General features: G+C 33.9%; 2 protein-coding genes across 2 annotated transcripts; one reads left to right on the forward strand and one right to left on the reverse strand.

Annotated features, from left to right (window-relative positions):
* Window positions 1-14107: 14107 nt before the first annotated feature.
* On the reverse strand, window positions 14108-14719 carry LOC110697779. Its single transcript, XM_021875159.1, has one exon. It carries the CDS (start codon window positions 14717-14719, stop codon window positions 14108-14110), a length of 612 nt encoding a protein of 203 aa, XP_021730851.1.
* Window positions 14720-20635: 5916 nt separating this feature from the next.
* Window positions 20636-21103, forward strand: LOC110697780. The gene has a single exon (XM_021875161.1). The coding sequence runs from the start codon at window positions 20636-20638 to the stop codon at window positions 21101-21103; it is 468 nt and encodes a 155-aa protein (XP_021730853.1).
* The last annotated feature ends 218 nt before the right edge of the window (window positions 21104-21321 follow it).

Below are 21321 nucleotides of genomic sequence, written 5' to 3' on the forward strand. Positions count from 1 at the left end.
CTTTAATTAGAATACTTTTTTAGTACAAAGATAATTATATTAAGCTAGAACACATACTATACATGTTTATTTAACCATAGTTTAACATTATTTTAACAATAATGTAATCGTCAAATAAGATGTTGAAACAATGTTAAACTATAGTCAAATAAAATAATTAAGTCAGATTATATCAGATTAGATGATGAATAAACCCTAAGAACTGGTTGTCCTCAACATCGACATCGACACGAGAGGAAAGTGGCCGCCTAACAACGGTCGCCTTTTCTATGTAGCTTCGGGGGTAGCTCCACCTTCTAAAAATGGTTGCAAAAAAATAAATGCACGAGTTGAAAATTAGAAGCATGTTAAAATAAGGGAGTAGAAAGAAAAGAAGCACGTAGTCAAGAAAATAAAAGGGTTGGTGAGAGTCAAACATCCCACGTAGTCAGCCTTAAGGTTGGTGAGAAAAGTGCGAGTCAATAGTAGACGACCCCTCTTCCCTCTCCCAAAGTCTTGTGTTGTTTTTCTTTTGTTAGGGTTGTATTGTATTACACATAATACACCAACAACGCCACCATTTTGACTAACTACATAAGTTTTTCCTATTTGTTGACTTTTATGCTCCCCCTTTTTTTTTTGTTTATTTTCAGTGGAAATTGCAAGACTAGATACAAGATACGCCTCCTTTTGACTAACATTTTCAACTAGTTGCCTCTATTTTAAAAATTGATAGTAGATGCATTATTTTTGGAAATTCTTACACCTACTAAATGGATATTGCGCTCATATATAATTCATCCATTCTTAAATAGGGATATGATAGTGGATACTGAGTAAGGTCTGATTAGGATTTAATAATATTCGTATCTAAACTCGGAATTTTTTTTATTTATAATCAATTATTCATACCCTAACCGAACTCATGATCTAATATTTTAAGATCTTTACCAGGACCCTATGAATCTTGCAAGATCTCAGTAGGGTCCGCGGTTCAATTAGGGTCTTTTATTTTTAATTTCAATTTTTAATCGCCTATTTATGTAGTGTATGATTATTGTAGTGTGCAAAAACATAAATTAATGCATGAGAATATGATCGTTTAATTGATAAATTGCAAAACAATTACACACATGTATTAAAGTACCCCATAGTACATAATAGAATGATAGCTCAACAAAATAATGTTGTCCTTAAAACACATTACTATTCAAAGTCTTGCAAAATTAAGAGCACAACAACAAAGTTAATAATTAAGCTTCTATTTAATAAATTAGTAGTCGTCTTCAGTATCAATGCTCAATTTCATAACCATGAATCCATGATCCTACAATTCATTTCTTAAAAAAAAATACTAATAAAATAAACTTACAAATCAATATCCTTAAGGTAGTTTAAGTTATACTAGATTTCTAGCCCGTGCAACGCCGCATGATATGTTTATAAGTGTACAATATAAAATTTTATATGTTTTAATTGGAAAATGAATAGTTTAAAAAGGAGAAGGGATGAAAATTAAATGTAATTGTAGAAGATATTAATTTGGGGAAAATGAATCAAATAACATTCATACATGTATTGAATTAAAGGTAGGTTTTTTTAAAAAAAAATTAATATAAGAAAGGAGATTACTTAATGATGGGAGGTGACATGTGACATTGGTAAAAAAAATAAAGTTTGCATGTGGCATGATGGGAATGATGTTTTGTATTTTAAAATACTATGGATAAATGTATAAATATAGATAGATTTTGAACTATTTTTTATTCTTAATATATTATGCGGGTTTATGTATGAGTCAAACTCTTAATAGGGTTTAGAAACTTTATACCTGGACCAGTATCCTACTTGACGCCACCTGGACCCATACCCTACCCAGATTCATATGGTTAAAAAAAAAGCCAATACCCATAATTTAAGATTATATGGCCTGATTGGTTGGAACCTGGATCCATTGTCATCCATATTCTCCAATGATTGTAACAATTGGAGTTTCACACATTTTAAAATCATATTTGAACCTCTTGTGTGTTATATACTTATATTAATTATAATTTGTATTACAAAGTTGATATTCCTCACCTAATTTTTATGAAAACGGAGAATTGAAATATTAACCGATGTTACGTGAATACAAAAAGATTTAAAAGGCAATTGCTCAGTTGCCAAATCACCTCGACGATTTTACACTTAATCTAATGTTTTTAGTTTTCAAAATCATTTTAGCTTATAAACTTTTGTTTCATTAATTAGAGTTTTTTAGATCATGTATTTTTTGAGAATATTTAATTTAATTTCCCCTTTTTTTTATGTATTTTACTACAGTTTCAAATTTTAATTTAGTATAAAGTACATGAAATTGTTAATGATTAAAATTGCTAGAAATGATGTTAATTACGGAGTAATATTTTAAGTAACCATACAAGAAAAATGTATGACATTTGAAGTTCTAAATTTAAATTGATATATTTAGGCCTTGTTCTCTTCACCTTAAAAAAATAATATTAAGTAAAAATAATTTCTGTTCAGTAAAAATAAGTTCAGTTCTGTAAAATTAATTTCAGTTCAGTAAAATTAATTTCATTTCAGTAAAAATAAGTTCAGTTCAGCAAAAATAAGTTCAGTTCAGCAAAATTCAGTTTTATTAAAGAAGAATTATAATAGAAAATCAGCAAATATAATTTAAGTTTAGTAAAAATAATTGAAATTTAGCAAAAATAATTTCAATTCAGTAAAAATAATTTCAGTTCAGCAAATATAATTTAAGTTCAGTAAAAATAATTTAAATTTAGCAAAAATAATTTCAGTTCAGTAAAAATAATTTCAGTTCAGCAAAATTAAGGTGAAAAGAATGGGGCCTTATAGTTCCAGAAAAAATAATTTCAGTTCAGCAAAATTAAGGTGAAGAGAACGGGGCCTTATAGTTCCAGAAAATGCAACTCATATAATATCTCTGATGTGTTACTATTTTATTTTTATTAATATTTTTTATATAATTTTATAATATTCATTTTTGTAAAATCTTCCTCGGGAAGTACAAATACAAACAAAGGAACGAACTATTCTTAAATCTACAACAACCATCTCAATAACTTTCAAAACAATTAAGTACTGTAACAAAATCAAGCTAAACAAAAACAATTTAAATAATTACATACAAAATGAAGAAATTAGAACTAAGGATAACTTAGCTTAAAATATAATTGAACATACTCGTACTTTATTAGGGTTAGTGGAAGTCGGATGACTTTAGACGCCTACCATTTTGACTAACTATATTATAAATATATATTCCTCTAATTATTAGTAGACCCATTATTATTAATTAGTTTAATTTTTCTTAGTTCTTTTGATCTCTTTGTTGGTCGGTTGGACTTAACACTCTCTCCACTACGTACTCGATTATGGCACCACACATATATAAAATGATTTTCTAACACAGTTAAAGCGTAAAAAAAATAATAATAAAATAAAATAAAATAAAAAAATGTATGTATTTGTGGTTTGGGTGAATTGAATGCGTTGTCTCACTATTTTTCTTGCTGCATCATTATTTGTAGGAGAAGAACATTATAATTGATATAAAGTTGCAAGAAATGAAATCAAATTAAGTTCCTTTATGAGAAGAATGAAATATAAAGATTTGATTTTTTTTTTATGTATTCACCCATATTAGTCATAATTTAATTTAATTTACACACCTAAATTAGAGTTGTCAATTCGGGTAAATGGATCGGATTTGGATCGGGTTATTTGGTAACTAGCCGGAACGTGAAAGATAAACATATCTATTAAATTGTGACTCGAAATCTAGTAGAGTTGACTTTTAATGCAAATATCTCACAAACTACCAAGTTATTTTGAGGTAATAGCTTCTTTCAAGAGCTTTCCAACGGTAGGTCATATGCTCAATTTCAATAAGAGACTAGAGTGTTATGACTATTTCATGAAGACCTGACGAAGCTGAAACAACATTGCTAACGAAGTGCCCGACCTAGCACGTCGGAGGCAAAAGAGGGCACGTCCTTGCCTGGATGAGTAGGGCGTTTACTTGGGTCCGTTATAAGCTTACATGTTTATGCATGGAATATTTCCTAAAATTATATCTTCCCTATGACGGCTATATGAGTGTACTTAGGGAACAATTTAGAGTTTTAATTATTAGTGTTTCCTTGTGTTATAAAATGCACCTTTAGTTGATCAATTAGATCATACCTTTTGTGCCATTCGATTTAGGACTCCGTGCATTATTCTCTTATTCTTTCTCCATCATAGTAAAGAAGCTCTCGAATCCCCCACTCGCAGATGTAATAGGTGCAAGTTGACCGAATCATGTAGATCATTGTATTTTTTTTGTTTATTTTCTCGTTCTTATTTTTCATTGGCTTGTTTTGTAGTATTCAAAGACAAATACACCCTTATTTCCTAACAACATCTCTTTATGCACTTTTTCACGCACAAAATAGGTGTTTATTATTTTCAAGTCCGGCCCTGGCCGTGTGTAGCCAGTGCGGCTGCATAGGGCCCAAATTTAGTTGGAGCCTCAAGTGATAAAATGATTAAATAATATATGCTACATTAAATATAAATATATGCCACTAGGTGAAAAAAGGAGATTGGCACCGAGGTAAGGCCACCGGTTCTTTAAAACCGGTGGGGAAAATAGGGGGAAATAGGTGGGATTTTGAGGGGTGGCCATTTTCCCCACCGGTTCAATTCAAACCGGTGGCCTTTTTTTTGCCACCGGTTTTGAACCGGTGGCTTTTCAAGATTATTGCCACCCCCCAAATGCCCAGCGGTTCAAAACCGGGGGGTTTTGAACCGATGGGGAATTGCTATTTTCTACTAGTGTATGCTAATTGTGGCCCATTGGTTAATGATCACAAGTGTATTGTTGGAGACAGCAGATCGAATCCCGCCAGCATCCCTTTTTTTTCTTTTTTTCTTTTTCCTTTTATTCCAAAGCATTCTTTTTCCAAAGCATTCCATCTAAAAGCCTTATTTTTCAATATTTTTAGCAAAATGTAAGTGACAATATCCTTTATATTTCATTTTTGATAATTAAAACATTTATATACTACCTTCGTTTTATATTACTTACAACAATTAGACATTTTTTCTCTCTACTTTATGTAAAATCGTTGCAAATAATATGAAATGGAGGTAGTATTTATTTTTTTAAGGGTGGGAAAAATAGTGATTTTGTTTTCTAGTATAAAAAACCCGAGTAGACAAATTTGTATGTAGTACCAAATTATACACTTCATTCTTGCACAGGGCCTCCAAAAAGCTTGGGACGACCCTGATTATTTTAGTACTCATATACCTTCGTTACATATTATATGGAATTTTTGGGTATTATTTATAAGATGAAAAACTTTAAAAGTAGCAAATAATGTGTGATGGAGGTAGTATATTTTGTGCCAATGTTTTTTCAAGAAAATTGAAGTGATATAATGCAATAACATTATTGTCAAGATATACTGAAGTAGCTTTGTTGATGAATAATGTAGTTCTTGTAAAAAAAAAATGAATAATGAATAATGTAGTTCTTACTGTAAATCAAGTTTCGTATCCAGCAAGCAAGACTCAAAAGATATTGGCAACAACTCAGTACTCTAATTAGACAATGTGGGTTGTTGTTCAAGGGAAAAGGTGGGTTGTAAATAAAATGGTGGATAATGTACGAGAGAGTGAGTGGAAAAGTGCATCAATTGTGTGAAGTAAGAGGGATAATAAACTAGCAAGTTAATTATAAGGATTAATAAAAGTTTACTAAAAATGGGATACGGTCGGTGTAGACGGTGTTAGACATAAACCTTTTGAAGGGAAATATTAAGAATTATAGGAAATGAATAAATGGAAGGAAAAATTAGAAAAAAATAATCCCAACTTTCTTCAATTTTGGTAGAATAATCCCAACTTTCATTTATTCTGAAATAATCCGAACTTTGGGGGGTATTCTTTTTCTTCAATCCCAAATACCGGTTACCGGTTGAATGGGATTTTTTTTTTTTGTTAAAGTGAAACGTGTCAAAAATTAATTGGTTAAAAAATATAAAAAAGAATAAAAAAAAAACCAAAATTAAAAAAGAAAAAACCACCCAGCAAAAACCCTAACCGCCCTAAAAATCCGGCTACCCGCCAGCCAGCCACCTCCCTCGTCGGCTGGCCGTCTCTCCCCCACCATCCCCCTCGTCGGCCCAACCACCACTAGAGTTGCCACTTTGAGCAAAGCCACCATCCCCTCCCCGAAACTCCCACGCCACCAGCCAAACCCCAAAAACCACTAGCCTTACTCCCGAAAACCCCAAAAACCAGTAGCCCTACTCTCGAAAAATCCCTCTAAACCACCTTTCCCACCGTCGAAAACCACCAAAAACCCCTTCCCCACCATCGAAAACCCTAGCCGCTAGGGTTTCGAGGTGGAGGAGGAGTAATTGGGGTTTTTCAAGAGTGGGAAAGGGGTTGCTTTATTTGGTGGTTGCGTGAGGGGGGGGGGGTTGAACGGGATTTCGGGAAAGGGGGAAAACGCCGAGGGAAGAACGCGGTCCACTGGGAAAGAACGATGACTTTCCGGTGATGGTGAGGCGGCGGGTTTCTGTGGTGGTGGAGGTCGGTTATGGTGGAACGGTGGGGAGGGGAGGCTGGTGGCCGGGTTTATCTTTTAAAAAAAATTATTTTTTAAATTTTTTTGTTTTTTTGGACCAATTAGGACTTGACACGTGTCAAGTGACCTGATATAATAGGTCATTGACTTTGGTTGACCGATTAGGGATTGAAGAAAAAGAATGACCCATAAAGTTCGGATTATTCCAGAATAATCCTAAGTTGGGATTATTCTAGCAAAATTCATGAAAGTTGGGATTATTATTTCTAATTTTTCCTAAATGGAAAGGGTTAAGAACATTTTGAAGGCTAGGGTACGGTGCTAGACATAAACCTTTTATATGTCGACTTAGGATAAATGTCGCCTAAGCAGACAAGGCAGTGGTTGATCTAGGATTTTCGATATGGTAGGTCACTATCAATTATTGATCATATATGAAAGTATAAAATAAAAGTTAGGTCTAATTCACAATTGATTTCAATCCAAAAATTATGTTAAAAAAATTTATATTACAACCAAATTGATTTCAATCTATAAATAGGACACAAAAATCTATATTGCAACTAAATAATACTTATAAAAATCCATTATATAAGCCGAAAGTACTACAAATAACATATAACAAACAAATAGTACACACTCATTACTATTCATAGTAGGGGAAAAAAAGGTAAAATGACCTTAGATACTGATTGTGTAATCTAATTTTTTTAACAACCGTCCTCTTTTAATTAAAAAGAAAGCAATAAGAGAGAGAAAAAAAAAAAAAAAAAAAAAAGAGGGCAACAGGATTGAATACTAGCATCTATTGTTTGTTTTAAAAAAATGAACTGCATTTTTTTTATTTTTTTGGGTTGGCGCCTGGCGATGAACATGCACTGGTGAGAGTTGCTCCACCCTTGCGCTTAGCCGCGTTGGTAGTAGTTCAATTGCTCAAATTCACTCTCTTCTCGCACGGTTGCCTTAGCCAAAAAAAACCTCTTGTTCTTAAACGAACTATTATCCTTGATCACTCACAACATCATATCCTTGGTTCTTTAATCCAAGCAAATAAAAGGATATTACTCAAGCTTATAGATGGTTAATTAAATCCGAGAGTTGATGACACATATGATTAAAGATTCTCCATATGATGACACATGATATCTCCTCGACTATCACATATGTTCATTGAACCTGCATCACCAATCAGTGTTTGTGCACTGAGGTGTGCCATAGTCATGCTACACCCAAATAAGTAGAAAGAACATGGGTTATATTTATAAAGATCGAACATAGACAACATTACAATTTAAAGAACGCATTTTATTTCTAAGAAATAATTTGTAAAAAGGTACATAAAAGATAATTAATAATTGATTTTTATCACGCATTTAATATCAAATCATTCAAACATATTTAGTTGCTAGAATTTCTTTATCTAAAATTATTTTCAGCTAAAATAATTCAAGGTTTCCTTTTCAAATTTCAAAAATTCAAAATTTTATATTTCATTCTCAAATTATTAGTTTCCAGATTATTTTATTTCAATCGTTTTGTTTTACAAAATTCTCTATAAAATTGATCATATATTTTTTTTATTTTTATATTTAGTTATAATATTCATCTTAATGATAAAGGAACATTGTTTGTAATGTAAAGATGTATTATTGATATGTAAACACCACGTTTAATTGGCTCCAAAAAAAAAACACCATGTTTAATTTATTGTAAATACCATAAATATCTCTTGGAAGATTTTTTATTATGCGAGGAGTCAAGAAAAATGAACCAAATTGAGTAATCAAAATAGCGTCGTACGTAGTTAGGATAATTTTTTTTAGAAAAATGAAAACTAATAATCCCACCTTTGCTAATTCTGCTCAAAATAATCCCACCTTTTCGAAATCTGGAAACAATCTCAACTTTACCCCTCATCTGCTCAAAATGATCTTTTTGACCTACTTCTTGTTTAATAAGTAAATTATTTTTATTTTATAATTTTAATTTTGTTTCTAATTCTATTTCTTCTTTGGGGGTTGTTATTCGTCGCTCCCATTTTACCGGGTAACGCTCCCATTTTGACTTGAAGTTCCAATTTTACCCCTAACATTTAAATACGGCTTTTTCCACTATACGACTCACATTTCTCACTTTCTTACCTCTCTCTCTAACTCTCTAAAACACTCTAAATCTGAAAAAAAAAAAATCTTCCAAATTTTTTTGTTCATTTTTAAAAAAAAACAACAATCATCAAAAACACAAAAAAGGATGGGTGATTCGAGGCGAATAAGGCTGACATTCGGAGGGAGGAGTTTTGGCAGCGGTGGAGGCAGCGGCGGCGACGACGGCGAGCAGGTGATTTTTTTTTTTTAAATACGGAACCTGGAACTTCCGCCCAAAAAATCCGGAAGTTCCAAGGAGGTTCCGCCTGGAATTTCCGGATCCTCCTTAGAACTTCTGGATTTTTTGGGCGGAAGTTCCGATTTTTTTTTTTTTCCGTTAATACTATGGTTTTTTAATTTTTTATTGTTAATTTTTTTTTTTTTTTTGGATTTTGTTATTTTTGTTGTTATTTTGAAGTGTTATGGTTAGTATTATTATTATTATTGTTATTATTATTGTTATTATTATTGTTGATATTATTATTATTATTATTGTTATTATTATGGTTAGCATATTTTGTAGTGTTATTATTTTTAAAAATATGATTAGTATTATTATTTTGTTAATATTAGGGTTTTTATTATTATTGTTATTATGGTTATTGTTGTTGTTGTTAATTTTGTAGTGTTTTTTTTTTTTTTTGAAGCATATTTTGTAGTGTTATTAGTAGTACTATTATAATTTTTAAAAATATGATTAGTATTATTATTATTGTTGATATTAGGGTTTTTATTATTATTGTTATTATCGTTATTGTTGATGTTAAATTTATTTTTTGTTGTTGTTGTTGTTGTTGTTGTTATAATAATATTATTATTATTGTTATTAGTAGTACTATTATTAATATTTTTAATTATGATTAGTATTATTGTTTTTGATATTAGTGTTATTATTATTGTTATTATGGTTATTGTTGTTGTTGTTAATTTTATTTGTTGTTGTTGTTGTTGTTGTTGTTGTTGTTATTATTGTTATTATGGTTATTGTTGTTGTTGTTAATTTTAATTTTTTTTGTTGTTGTTATTACGATTATGATTGTTGGTGTTGTTGTTTTGATTATTATTATTATTATTATTATTATTATTATTATTATTATTATTATTATTATTATTATTATTATTATTATTATTATTATTATTATTATTATTATTATTATTATTATTATTACTAAAATCGGATTTTGTACTTATTTTATGCAGATCGAGGGTTCTGGTGCTCGACATGCAATATCACGACGTCTGAATGCGTCTGTTAGGAGACAGTCATCTCGTTCAGCACCGCTTCAGCCCGAGCAACAACAATATGGGTCTACTAGTGGTTGGTCAGGAGACCCACAGTCTGGTAGTAGTCGGCCCTTGTACTCTGCAAGTGGAGCACCCATATCTGACGATGAAGACGAATGCTCGGCTAGTCATGCTGGTGACCGGGATGAAGAACCGGACCCTCAGGATTACCATATGGTATATAGGGGTCAGTTTGGGAGATTTGTTGGTAGTGGATCGAGTCAGTCTACTACCAGCTCTGCAGAGGCATGGTTAGTGCAGGAACCGATGTCGGGTGGTCCTGAGGATGGGACTGTTATCCCTAGTTTTGACGGTCACTTGGCACGGTATATCTGGATCGAGCAGGAGCGTAGTGTTTTACGCTGTTTGAGTAGGACAAAGTTATGTTCTGACTTGTTCACTTGGCAAGGTCGTCAATCTGTGGAGGACCTCGGGGCGATGGATGCTAGTTGGTTGTCTCACTTGCCCGGCCTGATGTTTAAAAGACTTGATTGGCCGTTGATTTCTGCTTTTGTTGAGAGATGGCAGCTAGATACGAACACCTTTCACATGCCATTTGGGGAGATTACGATCTTGTTGCATGACGTGTATAACATACTTGGGTTACGTGTCGCAGGCAATATGGTCACCACTACTCCTATCACGGACATGTTACGGGACGCGTGCTCGATCACCATGGATATGACTCCAGATGATTTGTCTGAGATTTGCGGCACAAAGACCATTTGGCAGGGTAGTGGGGTGTCGACTGATAAGATTTTTGAGTCGACATTGGCGGTTGACCGGGAGTTTAGTGATCAGCTTAATGGATACTTGTGGTTAGTGCTTGGAGGTACACTATTTGTAGACAAGAGTGGTAACCGTACGCATCCTTCCTTCCTCCACGAGCTATGTTACATGGATGTCCCTATTAACGAGTATGCTTGGGGAACAGCTGCACTGGCCTACTTGTATCGGCAACTGGGCACGGCATCACGGAAAGGTGCTGATTCGATTGCTGGTTGTCTCACGCTTCTGCAAGCGTGGATTTACGAGTACTTTCCGTGCTTTCGACCAAAGCAGGATACCTTGACCCGGGACCTTCAAATGCCTCGTGCTTCTGCTTGTGATGTTGGAGCGGGATGTCCTAGCAAGAACCTGGAGTGCCTGTTATCTTTTCGTACTAGAATTGATGTGCTTACTGACCGTGAGGTGAAATGGCTACCGTACGGAGCTAATCTTGCATTACGAGTGCCCCCCACTTTATTCATTGGTTGTATCCAGTACCGTAACATCATTGAGCCGTACATGCCTGATAGAGTGGTGCGACAGCTTGGTTTCGTGCAAGGCATTCCCCGCAAGATCATCAGGCCAGAGAAGGCCAAGAGGCCGACTAACTTGAAGATGTATCGGGTAGACTTCCCGACTGAGATGACAGATGTGATGTGGAAGAGGTTTGTCCCTGGGGTATCTCAGAGTGTAGTTTTAGGTGCCGTCACCAGGCTTAGTGTTGTAGCTCCTTCGGTTGCATCTGGTTACATGCAGTGGCTGTACAGGTTTTCTCACCCGCGGGTATCTCCAGGTGCAGGAGTTACAAGCAACCTACCTGAGCGGACTAACACTGATTATGTAAGTATTTATGCTTATTATAATATTAACAATGACTTCTATGAATTTTTGTGTTTATAATATGTTATTGTTTGATTTGCAGTAGATGGGTCGGTCCATGGAGATTCACCAAAGAGCACTGGCTGAGTATCCTGAAATGTCGAGTGAGACTCGGACAATGACTGAGCAGCTTGTATTTGATTGGAAGTCAAAAATGGGACTTTAGATTATTTTGATTAGAAGTTGTGTTAGTGGTTTTAATTATGTTATGAAATTATTTATTTATTTTTTTTAAAATGTAATGTATGAACTGGACACTTATTTATTTTTATATTTTATGTTTTGTTGCATACCATGTTAGATTAAAAGCAAGTACATTTAAAATTAATTTCATAATTCTAATTTACTTACAAATGTTCAAAGTTAGTGAATGTACATTACAAACTACCTAACTAATGCATCCAACATGTCCCTTATTAATTGATATTGTTAATCCCATCCATTAACACTATCCTCGTGGTGTTCAGTCCACCAACCGGCGATCGGCGGGAGAGGTGAATCAAGTACAAGGTCAATACGGATGAAATGTGATCCACCAACTGTAGCAATCACAAACTCTCGAGTCGGTGACCGAACCCCGTTGCGTGCCCTCAGCGGTAAGACTGTGATGCGTGGGTAGTAGCAAGTTGGTACTAGGCCTACCCTGAGACAAATCAATCTTGAATTGTAACCATCCAATGCTGCTCCCCGACAGCCCCACCATCCCATCAAATACGCTCTACGTTCATCCAAAGTCGCCCAAGCCCGTAAATCCGTTCGTACAAATCAGGATGACCAGCGATCTCGTTCGCTATTGTTTCCCGAGCATCAAAGCACAGCGCCTGATCGCCAAAGAAGAAGTCGGCGACACAACGAAAGCCACAGTTCCCATCACCAATGACATCCTTCCAAGACGAATTGTACGGCAACATTGGGCCTGGAAGCAAGTTCAAATACCTGCATTGACTAATGTAACTCGGATCTACAACACAAAATTAAAAGATAAATTATTAGTAAAGCTACAAGTATTAAGTTTACATATATTAATATTACATATAGAATTTTAATATTACCTGGTTCTGGGTCACCACTACGTTGAGTGTGTTGACGGTTCATATGCTCGAAATAACTACGATCACGCCTGGTTTCATTGTTCCTCGGTCGACCACGAGTGTTGAGGTTGACATGTGGTTCTTCAAGGTGTGTATGATCCGGATGTAGCTCCTCTTCAATGATTCGCGTTACATTTTGATGTACGGTCGGGTCACTTTCCATGACTTCATAAATTAGGGACCGAAAATGTGTAGCCTCCTCGGTCGAATTATTGACCACTTCAGGAAAGTTAACACCATCACCAATAACCAGTGTCTTCCAGAAAGAATGAATTTGGATGCTATACAATCATGTCTGTGCAACTATCGAATCATGTATCTGCACGTGGAAGACCATGGGTCACACGCATAGCACATCCACACCGTTCATGGACCTGGTAACTCAAATCCCGCATCCTTTTCGTCTCGTTATCCAGTTCTTTCAAGCAATGTTGAGGCACTTTGCCATTTATACGTGACAGTGGCAACTGTCTGTACATCTGACCAATTTTAGACCTTGATGCCTCCAACTCATTACGAATTTGTATGATTCGATTACCGATATGATAATGGACTCGGGCCCATACGGTATCCAAAGAACCTGCCAATGATTCAAATTAGTAAATACATTTTAATTTTTTTATTATAATTATAATTACATAACAACGAGAACAACTAATAAAATAATACAACTAACCTGTGGATGATTCAAACCAAGTTTTCACTGTTGAATGTTGGCTCTCAACTCTGCAGTTGGTGGTGTTACCAAAGTGAAGAACCTGGTTCGTCCAAAATTTCACAAATTTCTCCTTATGACAAAGCCATGTTCTCTGAACATACTGAATCACTGCCGGATATTTTCCCCACCTCACTTGCATGGTAGCTAGAGCATGATCATACTCCGCCTGTGTTGTTGCATTCACGATTTTGAACCATTTGCCATTTCTAAAACTGACACCAACCTTCTTGTTTCCGAACATCTTTGTCACCTTAGCCTCCACATCTCTGTTGATGTGCCATAGACAGAGTAAATGTGATGTCCCTGGAAAGACTTCTCTCAAAGCCGCACATAGCCCAAGATCACGGTCTGAAATAAATACAGATGGCTCTTTATCAAACCCAATCAACTCCCTTAATATCTGCAACACCCACCGATAGCTAGCCGTGCACTCGTCGCGCATGAAAACATATCCAACTAGAAAATTCTGGTTTGTCGGTGTCACACCTACTACCTCAAAGAAAGGCATGTTATATCGATTGGTCTTGTAAGTAGAATCCATACCTATGACATGTGGGTATGTGCGGAGTATGTTGACCATGATCGGATGCACCATAAATGCATGTTGCAAAACGTTGTAATTATCGTTCGTGACCTAGTAAATGTATTTACTCTCTCTCGCTAGATGAAGAAATTGCTGAATAACTCCTCTGCCTTCGGACATCTCCATCCTGAAGTCATTCCGGCAATTGTAAATGTGTTGGATGTTTGGATGATCATCAGGAAATTGCTCGGCAATAGTGGACATGATGTTACGGGGAACAACCTTGGACTTTGTCATGTCCCCCACAACCTGTTTTGCCCCGGGACTCAATCCGCTCACTTTACGGTGACCCTCTTGGTACACAATCATTGGGTGGTTATGTGTCTCGGTGTGATCATTTTTCGCAATGATCTTCCAACTGTCGGTGCTGACTTCATAATATATCTTGATGTAGAATGGACAACCATTAGCTTTGGTTTTGGTGTCCTTCCGTATCGCGTTCTCCAAATCTCTCGGCTTGCTCCTTCGTGACCGATCACATCGCAAATACCGATACGGCCGACCATCTTTGGTTTTGCTGTAAGACGATTTCACCAATATAAATCCCAATTTTATGGAAACACCATCAGCCCATGTAACTGCATCGTCAAATGTTGGAAAAAACGTATCCGTGACAAAATTCCCACTATAATTCACACCGTCGTCGCCTTCCTCAGATTCCATATCCTATACAAATTAAACAAAACATGGTTTATGTCAAAATAATAATAATAATAATAACAATAATAATAATAATAACAATAATAATAATAATAATAATAACAATACTAATAATAATAATAATAACAATACTAATAATAATAATAATAATAATAATAATAATAATAATAATAACAAAACAATAACAATATTAATAATAATATTAAAAATAACAATAAACAATTATAAAAACAAATACAAAACAATAATACCATAACATTAATTACTAAATAATAATAATAATAATAATAATAATAATAATATAATAATAATAATAATATTTATAAAATTATATTTCTACTAATTAATAATAAGAATATCGACAACAACAAGAACAATAATAATAACAACTACAACAACAACAATAATAATAACAACAACAACAACTATAGTGATAATAATAATAATAATAATCATATAACTAATATATAAAGCTAAACTTTTAGCGAGGCGATGAGGCAGCGACACTTGGCGTTCCAACTTTTCGCCAAGTGTCGTGCCACGTAAGATAGAGTTATATCGAATTCAATTGGTAGAATAAAAAAGTTAGTTTAGAATTTTATTTTCAATCAAATTTGGATAGAATTTTAGGATAAAATTGTTGATTTAGAGTTTTATTTTTGATAAAGTACCAATATTTCATAGGTACAAATTGAATTATAATTTTATTCAAAAAATAATTAGATAATAACTCTCAAAAATTATCATATAAATTTATTTTCTGTATCATAATATTTTTCTGGAGTGAAGGAATTAGTTCAAAATGTACCACATCCATTGTTTATAATATATTTTTATCATTTAAAATAATATACTTCACAATCTAATATAATTTTATTACTGTGTGTAGACCTGTAAATCAGGTCGGGTCACCGACCATTTCAGGCAGGGTTACGGGTCAAGAAATATTTTCATCAATATTATTATTATTAGTCATTACATGTCTACAAGTTTAAATAGTCACAAAAACACATCAATTCCTAACTAATTTTGTATCAATGATATGTTTTAAAATTTGATATATAGATTAAAAATATATTTTAAAATTCAATAAACAACCCGGGCATCGCACGGGCACAAAACTAGTAATAATAATAATAATAATAATAATAATAATAATAATAATAATATTTTCAATAAAAATAATAATGTAACAAAAAATAATCATATTAATACAAAAATAATTACATTAATTATCAAATACTTAATCACAACAACAATCACAAGACCACGAAAAAAAAAACAAAAAAAAAACAAACTTAATTAACATTAAAAAAAATAAATTAACGTACTTAACATTTTTAAAAAAAAAAAATTAAAAGGGACATCCGCCTAAAATATCCGGATGTCCTAGGTAGATCCACCTTAAATTTCCGGATCTACCAAGGAAGATCCGGGTTTTTCAGGCGGATCCCTACTTCCGCTTGAAATTTCCGGATGTTCCATGGTACATCTGGAAATTTTAGGCGGATCTACCTAGGACATCCGGAAATTTTAGGCGGATGTCTTATTTCCAGAAAATAATAAAAAAAAAACAGAAAACTTACAGAATGTTCCGACGCATTCTCCGGCGTACGAATGTTCCACTCGCCGTCCATGGCCCAAGACCCGTCGGAAAATTTTACTATTAATTTTTTTTTTAAAATAAAAGAAATTAAGGTGGTCGTGGGGACCGAATGTTTCACTTGCCGTCCATGGCCCAAGACCCGTCGGAAAATTTCACGATTAATTTTTTTTTAAAATAAAAGAAATTAAGGTGGTCGTGGGGACCGATTTGGTTTTAAGGTCGTGGGGACCGATTTTGGGAGGCTCGGGATAGCAAGGTCGTAATGTGAGGGGACCGATTCATATAATGTGTCTAAATGGGGAACAAAGTTTTTTTTATAACACAAATTGTATAAAGGGCATAGTTGTCCATTCAAGTCAAAATAGGAGCGTTACCGGTAAAATAGGAGCGACGAATAGCAATTCATTTCTTGTTTCTCTCCTCCTACCTCTCACCTCTACAAACCCTTTAATGGTGATCCCACCATAACCACCACCACCACCCCCACCCCACCTAAAACCTCAAACTCACCAGACTTACACTCTAAGCTCTCAACCGGACCACCATAAAACCCCCTAAATCCAACTACCCACCAACACTAAAACCCCTTAAACCCGACACCCGAGTCAGGCAGCCACCCACAAAACCCTCCCCATTGCCCTTGCTTCTCCGTCGGATTGAAACACCACGCAATGTTGCATCTAACAAAATAGATAATTCACTCACAATAATACAAAAATGCCCAACATTATTCTAATTCTATGTTTAACATTTCAATAAGAGAAATTCCTTATTAAAAAAAAAAAATCAAAATTATATCAGATTTAAAATTCATTTATGTTTGATAAAGGATTCTAAATGTATCACTATTATAGTTAGATATTAAATTCATTCATGTTCAATAAAGAAAATACAACGGAAACCAGTAAAGGACTACAGGGGAGTACGGCAGAGGCCTTGGGGAAAGTGGGCCTCTCATATTAGGGGACCCACACCGGAACATTCGAGACGGTCGAAGAGGCTGCTAGAGCTTATGATCGAGTTGCTGTTTGGGAAGTACGAGAAAGGGGAGGGGAGAGGGGCTGCTCCGGCTTCGGTAGGAAGGGGGCTAGGGAAGGGAAAGGGAAGAGAATGGACTTTTATCTTTAAAAAAAATTAAAAAATAAAATAGAACAATCAAAAGATTACACGTGGCAAATGACCTTCTTTTTCAGGTTACCAACTTAATCTTCCAGTTAAAGGTCTATTTTGAGCAGATGAGAGGTAAAGATAGGATTGTTTCTAGATTTAGAAAATGTGGGATTATTTTGAGCAGAATTAGCAAAGGTGGGATTATAGTTTCCATTTTTTTTCCTTTTTTTTTAAATATAACCCCTTCTTTGGGATAATCGAGGTCATACGACCAATAGAAAAAATGCGCAAAATACAAGTTTATATATTTAATAAACGAAACTGGCATTTATATAGGGGTATTTGAGTCATTTACATCAGTAATGTGGGGGTAGTATCGTAATAGAACAGAGGGGTGACTAGGAATTAGAGCCACGTTAAAATATTTGATACACGTATGCTAGTTGAGGTGGTCTGCTGTCGCTATCATTGATAGAGTCAACCCGTTTGACAAATTAACGGAGAAGTAGACGACGTTAGGGCATTCAAAGTAAAGAAATTGGGGCAATTTTAATTGCAGTAGGAGCTTAAGTAAAAGTAAAAAATAAAAAATAAAAATTGGAGTTTGAGGTTGAACGATATTGTTGATAAGGGTTTTGCTGCTGCACGAATCGAAGAGCGTATTGCGGAATTCGGCTCTCATCAGGTAATTCGAATCCTGAATATAGTAAATTTTTGTTGTCTGGTATTGCATATTGCGGAGATTGCCTCGCCGATCAAAAACAGATGTCAATGCTCCCGGAATCTTCACTTCCAGCTTCAAAGACAAGGAAAATTGTTCATAGGCGGCTTTTAAGGTGCAGACACTCATCAACCACCAACAAAAAGCTTTAAATGACATATTTGTCAGAGTAGGCGTTACTTTAACGTCGTGATTTTGGAGCGCCAGAGATATGTCCCATTTTAACCTATGTGGAAGTACACACAACAACCAAACTCCACCATGTTCGAAGTTTAGACGAGTCAGAGGTGAATCAGACGCCAACAAGGACTATATAAACATAGTAAGTTTATCAAATATATAAACTGGTGCGCCCTCGAAAAAATTCCCCCCCACCCCCACTAGGATTATTAAATAATAATTGATATATGATATTATTATTCTCGAACTTGCTAAAAGTGGGATTATTATAATCAATTTTTCTAAAATAAGTATATAGTTATTAGTGATTTTATCTTTATTTTTCTAAAAACTCGCTTATTGCTAAGATTTTGAGGTAAGAGAGATGGAGTAGTTAAGAGGACAAAAAGTAATTTGACAAATAATTGTAGCTCATTAATTAAGCTATTACAGGATTAAAATGAAAATATGTCGAAGTAATGGGTGTAAATAGCAAAACAACAAAGCCAGTAAAATAATACAAAGTACTTCGAAAACAAATTAAATATATATAATAATAACAATCACAAAAACTCTTGTGTGGACCTGGTCCATAATATTGTGGAGCCGATGTCTAAGCATGACAACAATTGACATGTTGAAAATAGTGACCTTAATTTTATTTTAGTGATCCTAATTTTAACATATTAACCATTATTAAAATTTGTTTGAGCCTGGTTTGAGGTTCAAACTAGTGTGTGGCCCGAGCGATGCTCCGGGCTATTTTTCTTAACAAATTATAAACATGTTCTTGTAGAAAAAAAAAAATTGTAGACATATCCTTTGTACTACTTCCGATTTTTGTAAGTTGCAACTTTGGGATATTATTTGAGAGATATAAAATATTTCAAAGTTGCAACTAAAAAAAAATCGGAGGTAGTATATAATTTATAATATAAAAGACATAATTATTATCAAAATAATTAAAAATAACTAAAATTTATAACAACAGCATTTTTCTTGCTTGTATATATTATCTCGATGATCATAATTAACAAATAATAGGATCATTTTTTTAAAAAAAAATAGCAATTATTAAATGTTCAGATTTCCATCCAATGGCCAATACTTATATATGTATGAGTCGAGTATTAAAACATGATTAATATATGGATGAGATGGTAAGACATGTAATGCATATTTTTGTGGTTGTGAGTTCGAATCTCATGATAAACAATTTTATTAGAATATGCTCATAGTTGAAAGATGATATGACGAGGGTGCCACGTGACACATAAACGTTTTTAGAAACGCTTTTTAATATACTTCATCCGTTTTTTTATTATTGCACCATAGGGGTTGGGTACAAATATTTTGGCAGTGGAAAAAAGTAAGAGAGAGAAAGATAAAAATACAAAATTTCCCATGTGACATATTGATAAACTAAAAAGTAAGTGTGCAAAAGCAAGGGTATGTTGGGTATTTGTAGTGTGAACACAAATAATTTTTTTCCTAAAGAGGAAATGGTGCAATATTTGTAAAACTTCCTAAAAAGGCAAGTGGTGCAATAATAAAAGAACAGAGGAAGTATAAGTATAGATGTGTCGGTGAGATTAATTTGAACATAGTAACTCTAAATTAACATAGTGACCTTTAGTATTCATATTGACCCATACATTAAAATTTTCATTATAATATATAGGAAATTTTGAGTTTTACCACCAAAAAATTTCAACAAATTATTTTTTACCACCTACTATTTTCAAACTTTTATTTTACCACCAAATAAAAAAAATTAAAGTTGTTTTTTTACCACCTTTACCCAATTCCGGTGACTGAAAAGTGCTGTGGGGCCCACTATAACGGATACTTTTTGATTTTTACCCTTTTCAATCACGATCTTCTATCCTATAAAACCCCTAGTTCATTATTTGTTGTTCCAAAAATTCAATTTATGCCAATTCTCTCAATGTACTGCAATAACATCAAGCAATCAGCCATAAATCATCAGTTATCTAAAGATTTGAAAACGAATTTGCTTTAGCAGTGGGAATTGAAGCAGTTAAGGTATGTCATGCACAAGTTTAATTAGCTGATTAAATAATAGGATTGATTCAATTAATTTGTTCATTCGTTCATGTAGAGGTTATTAATCCAGAATTTGGTTAAAACAAGTTAGCAATTGAAACCCACATTCAGTTTTTATTAAATTAGGGTTCATATTAAATTTGAAATTGGGGGTTTTATGAGTTACTGATTGTTAATAGAAATTAGGTGTATGGAAAGCTAATTAAGGTGATTATGTACTACTATTGAAGTTGCTAAGTGTCATTTTGCAGAAGGAATGTCTTCCTTAAGTTTTTCTCCTTCAAAAGAGAGGAAATGCCAATGTGGAGTACCCTTTGCAAGGTTAACTTCTTGGACTAGGGAAAATCCTGGGAGGAAGTTTAGATCTTGCAAATTCTATGATCCAGTGACTGAATCAAGGGGCTGTAAATCATTTGAGTGGATTGATCAACCAGATGACACAAGTTGGCAAACTGAAGTAATTAACAACTTGCTATTGGATAAGAAGTTGATGAAGGGTGAGCATGCTGACTTAAAGAGAGAAGTTGATGATTTTTGTGGACAAATAAGATGCTTGCAGAATGAGATTGATAGCTTGAAATTGAAATGCAAGGCCCTTAGCTCTGATAGGAAAAAGATGACACAGGAGGTTGAAGGCAGGAAGACATCATCTATGAATCTGTTTGTTGTGTTTGTTGTTATTTGTTGTGTTGGTTTAGTTTTAGGTATGCTTATTAGGAAGTAAGGAATGGAACAATTGATTGTGAAATTGTTATAAGGATGTTGTGTTATTGTTGTATTGGTTATGAAATGAAATGAAAATTTGGTTATGCACTGAAATGAAAATAATCGAATCCAATTACATATGCAAATGTTATAAACAGGTGCTGATCAGATTATATTTTAGAAGTGGTTCAACATACTACAAAATCAGGGTTCCTGCCCTAGTTAATATTATTCATT

This window comes from Chenopodium quinoa, unplaced genomic scaffold, assembly GCF_001683475.1.
Source record: "Chenopodium quinoa cultivar QQ74 unplaced genomic scaffold, ASM168347v1, whole genome shotgun sequence".
Classification (NCBI taxonomy): Eukaryota; Viridiplantae; Streptophyta; class Magnoliopsida; order Caryophyllales; family Amaranthaceae; genus Chenopodium; species Chenopodium quinoa.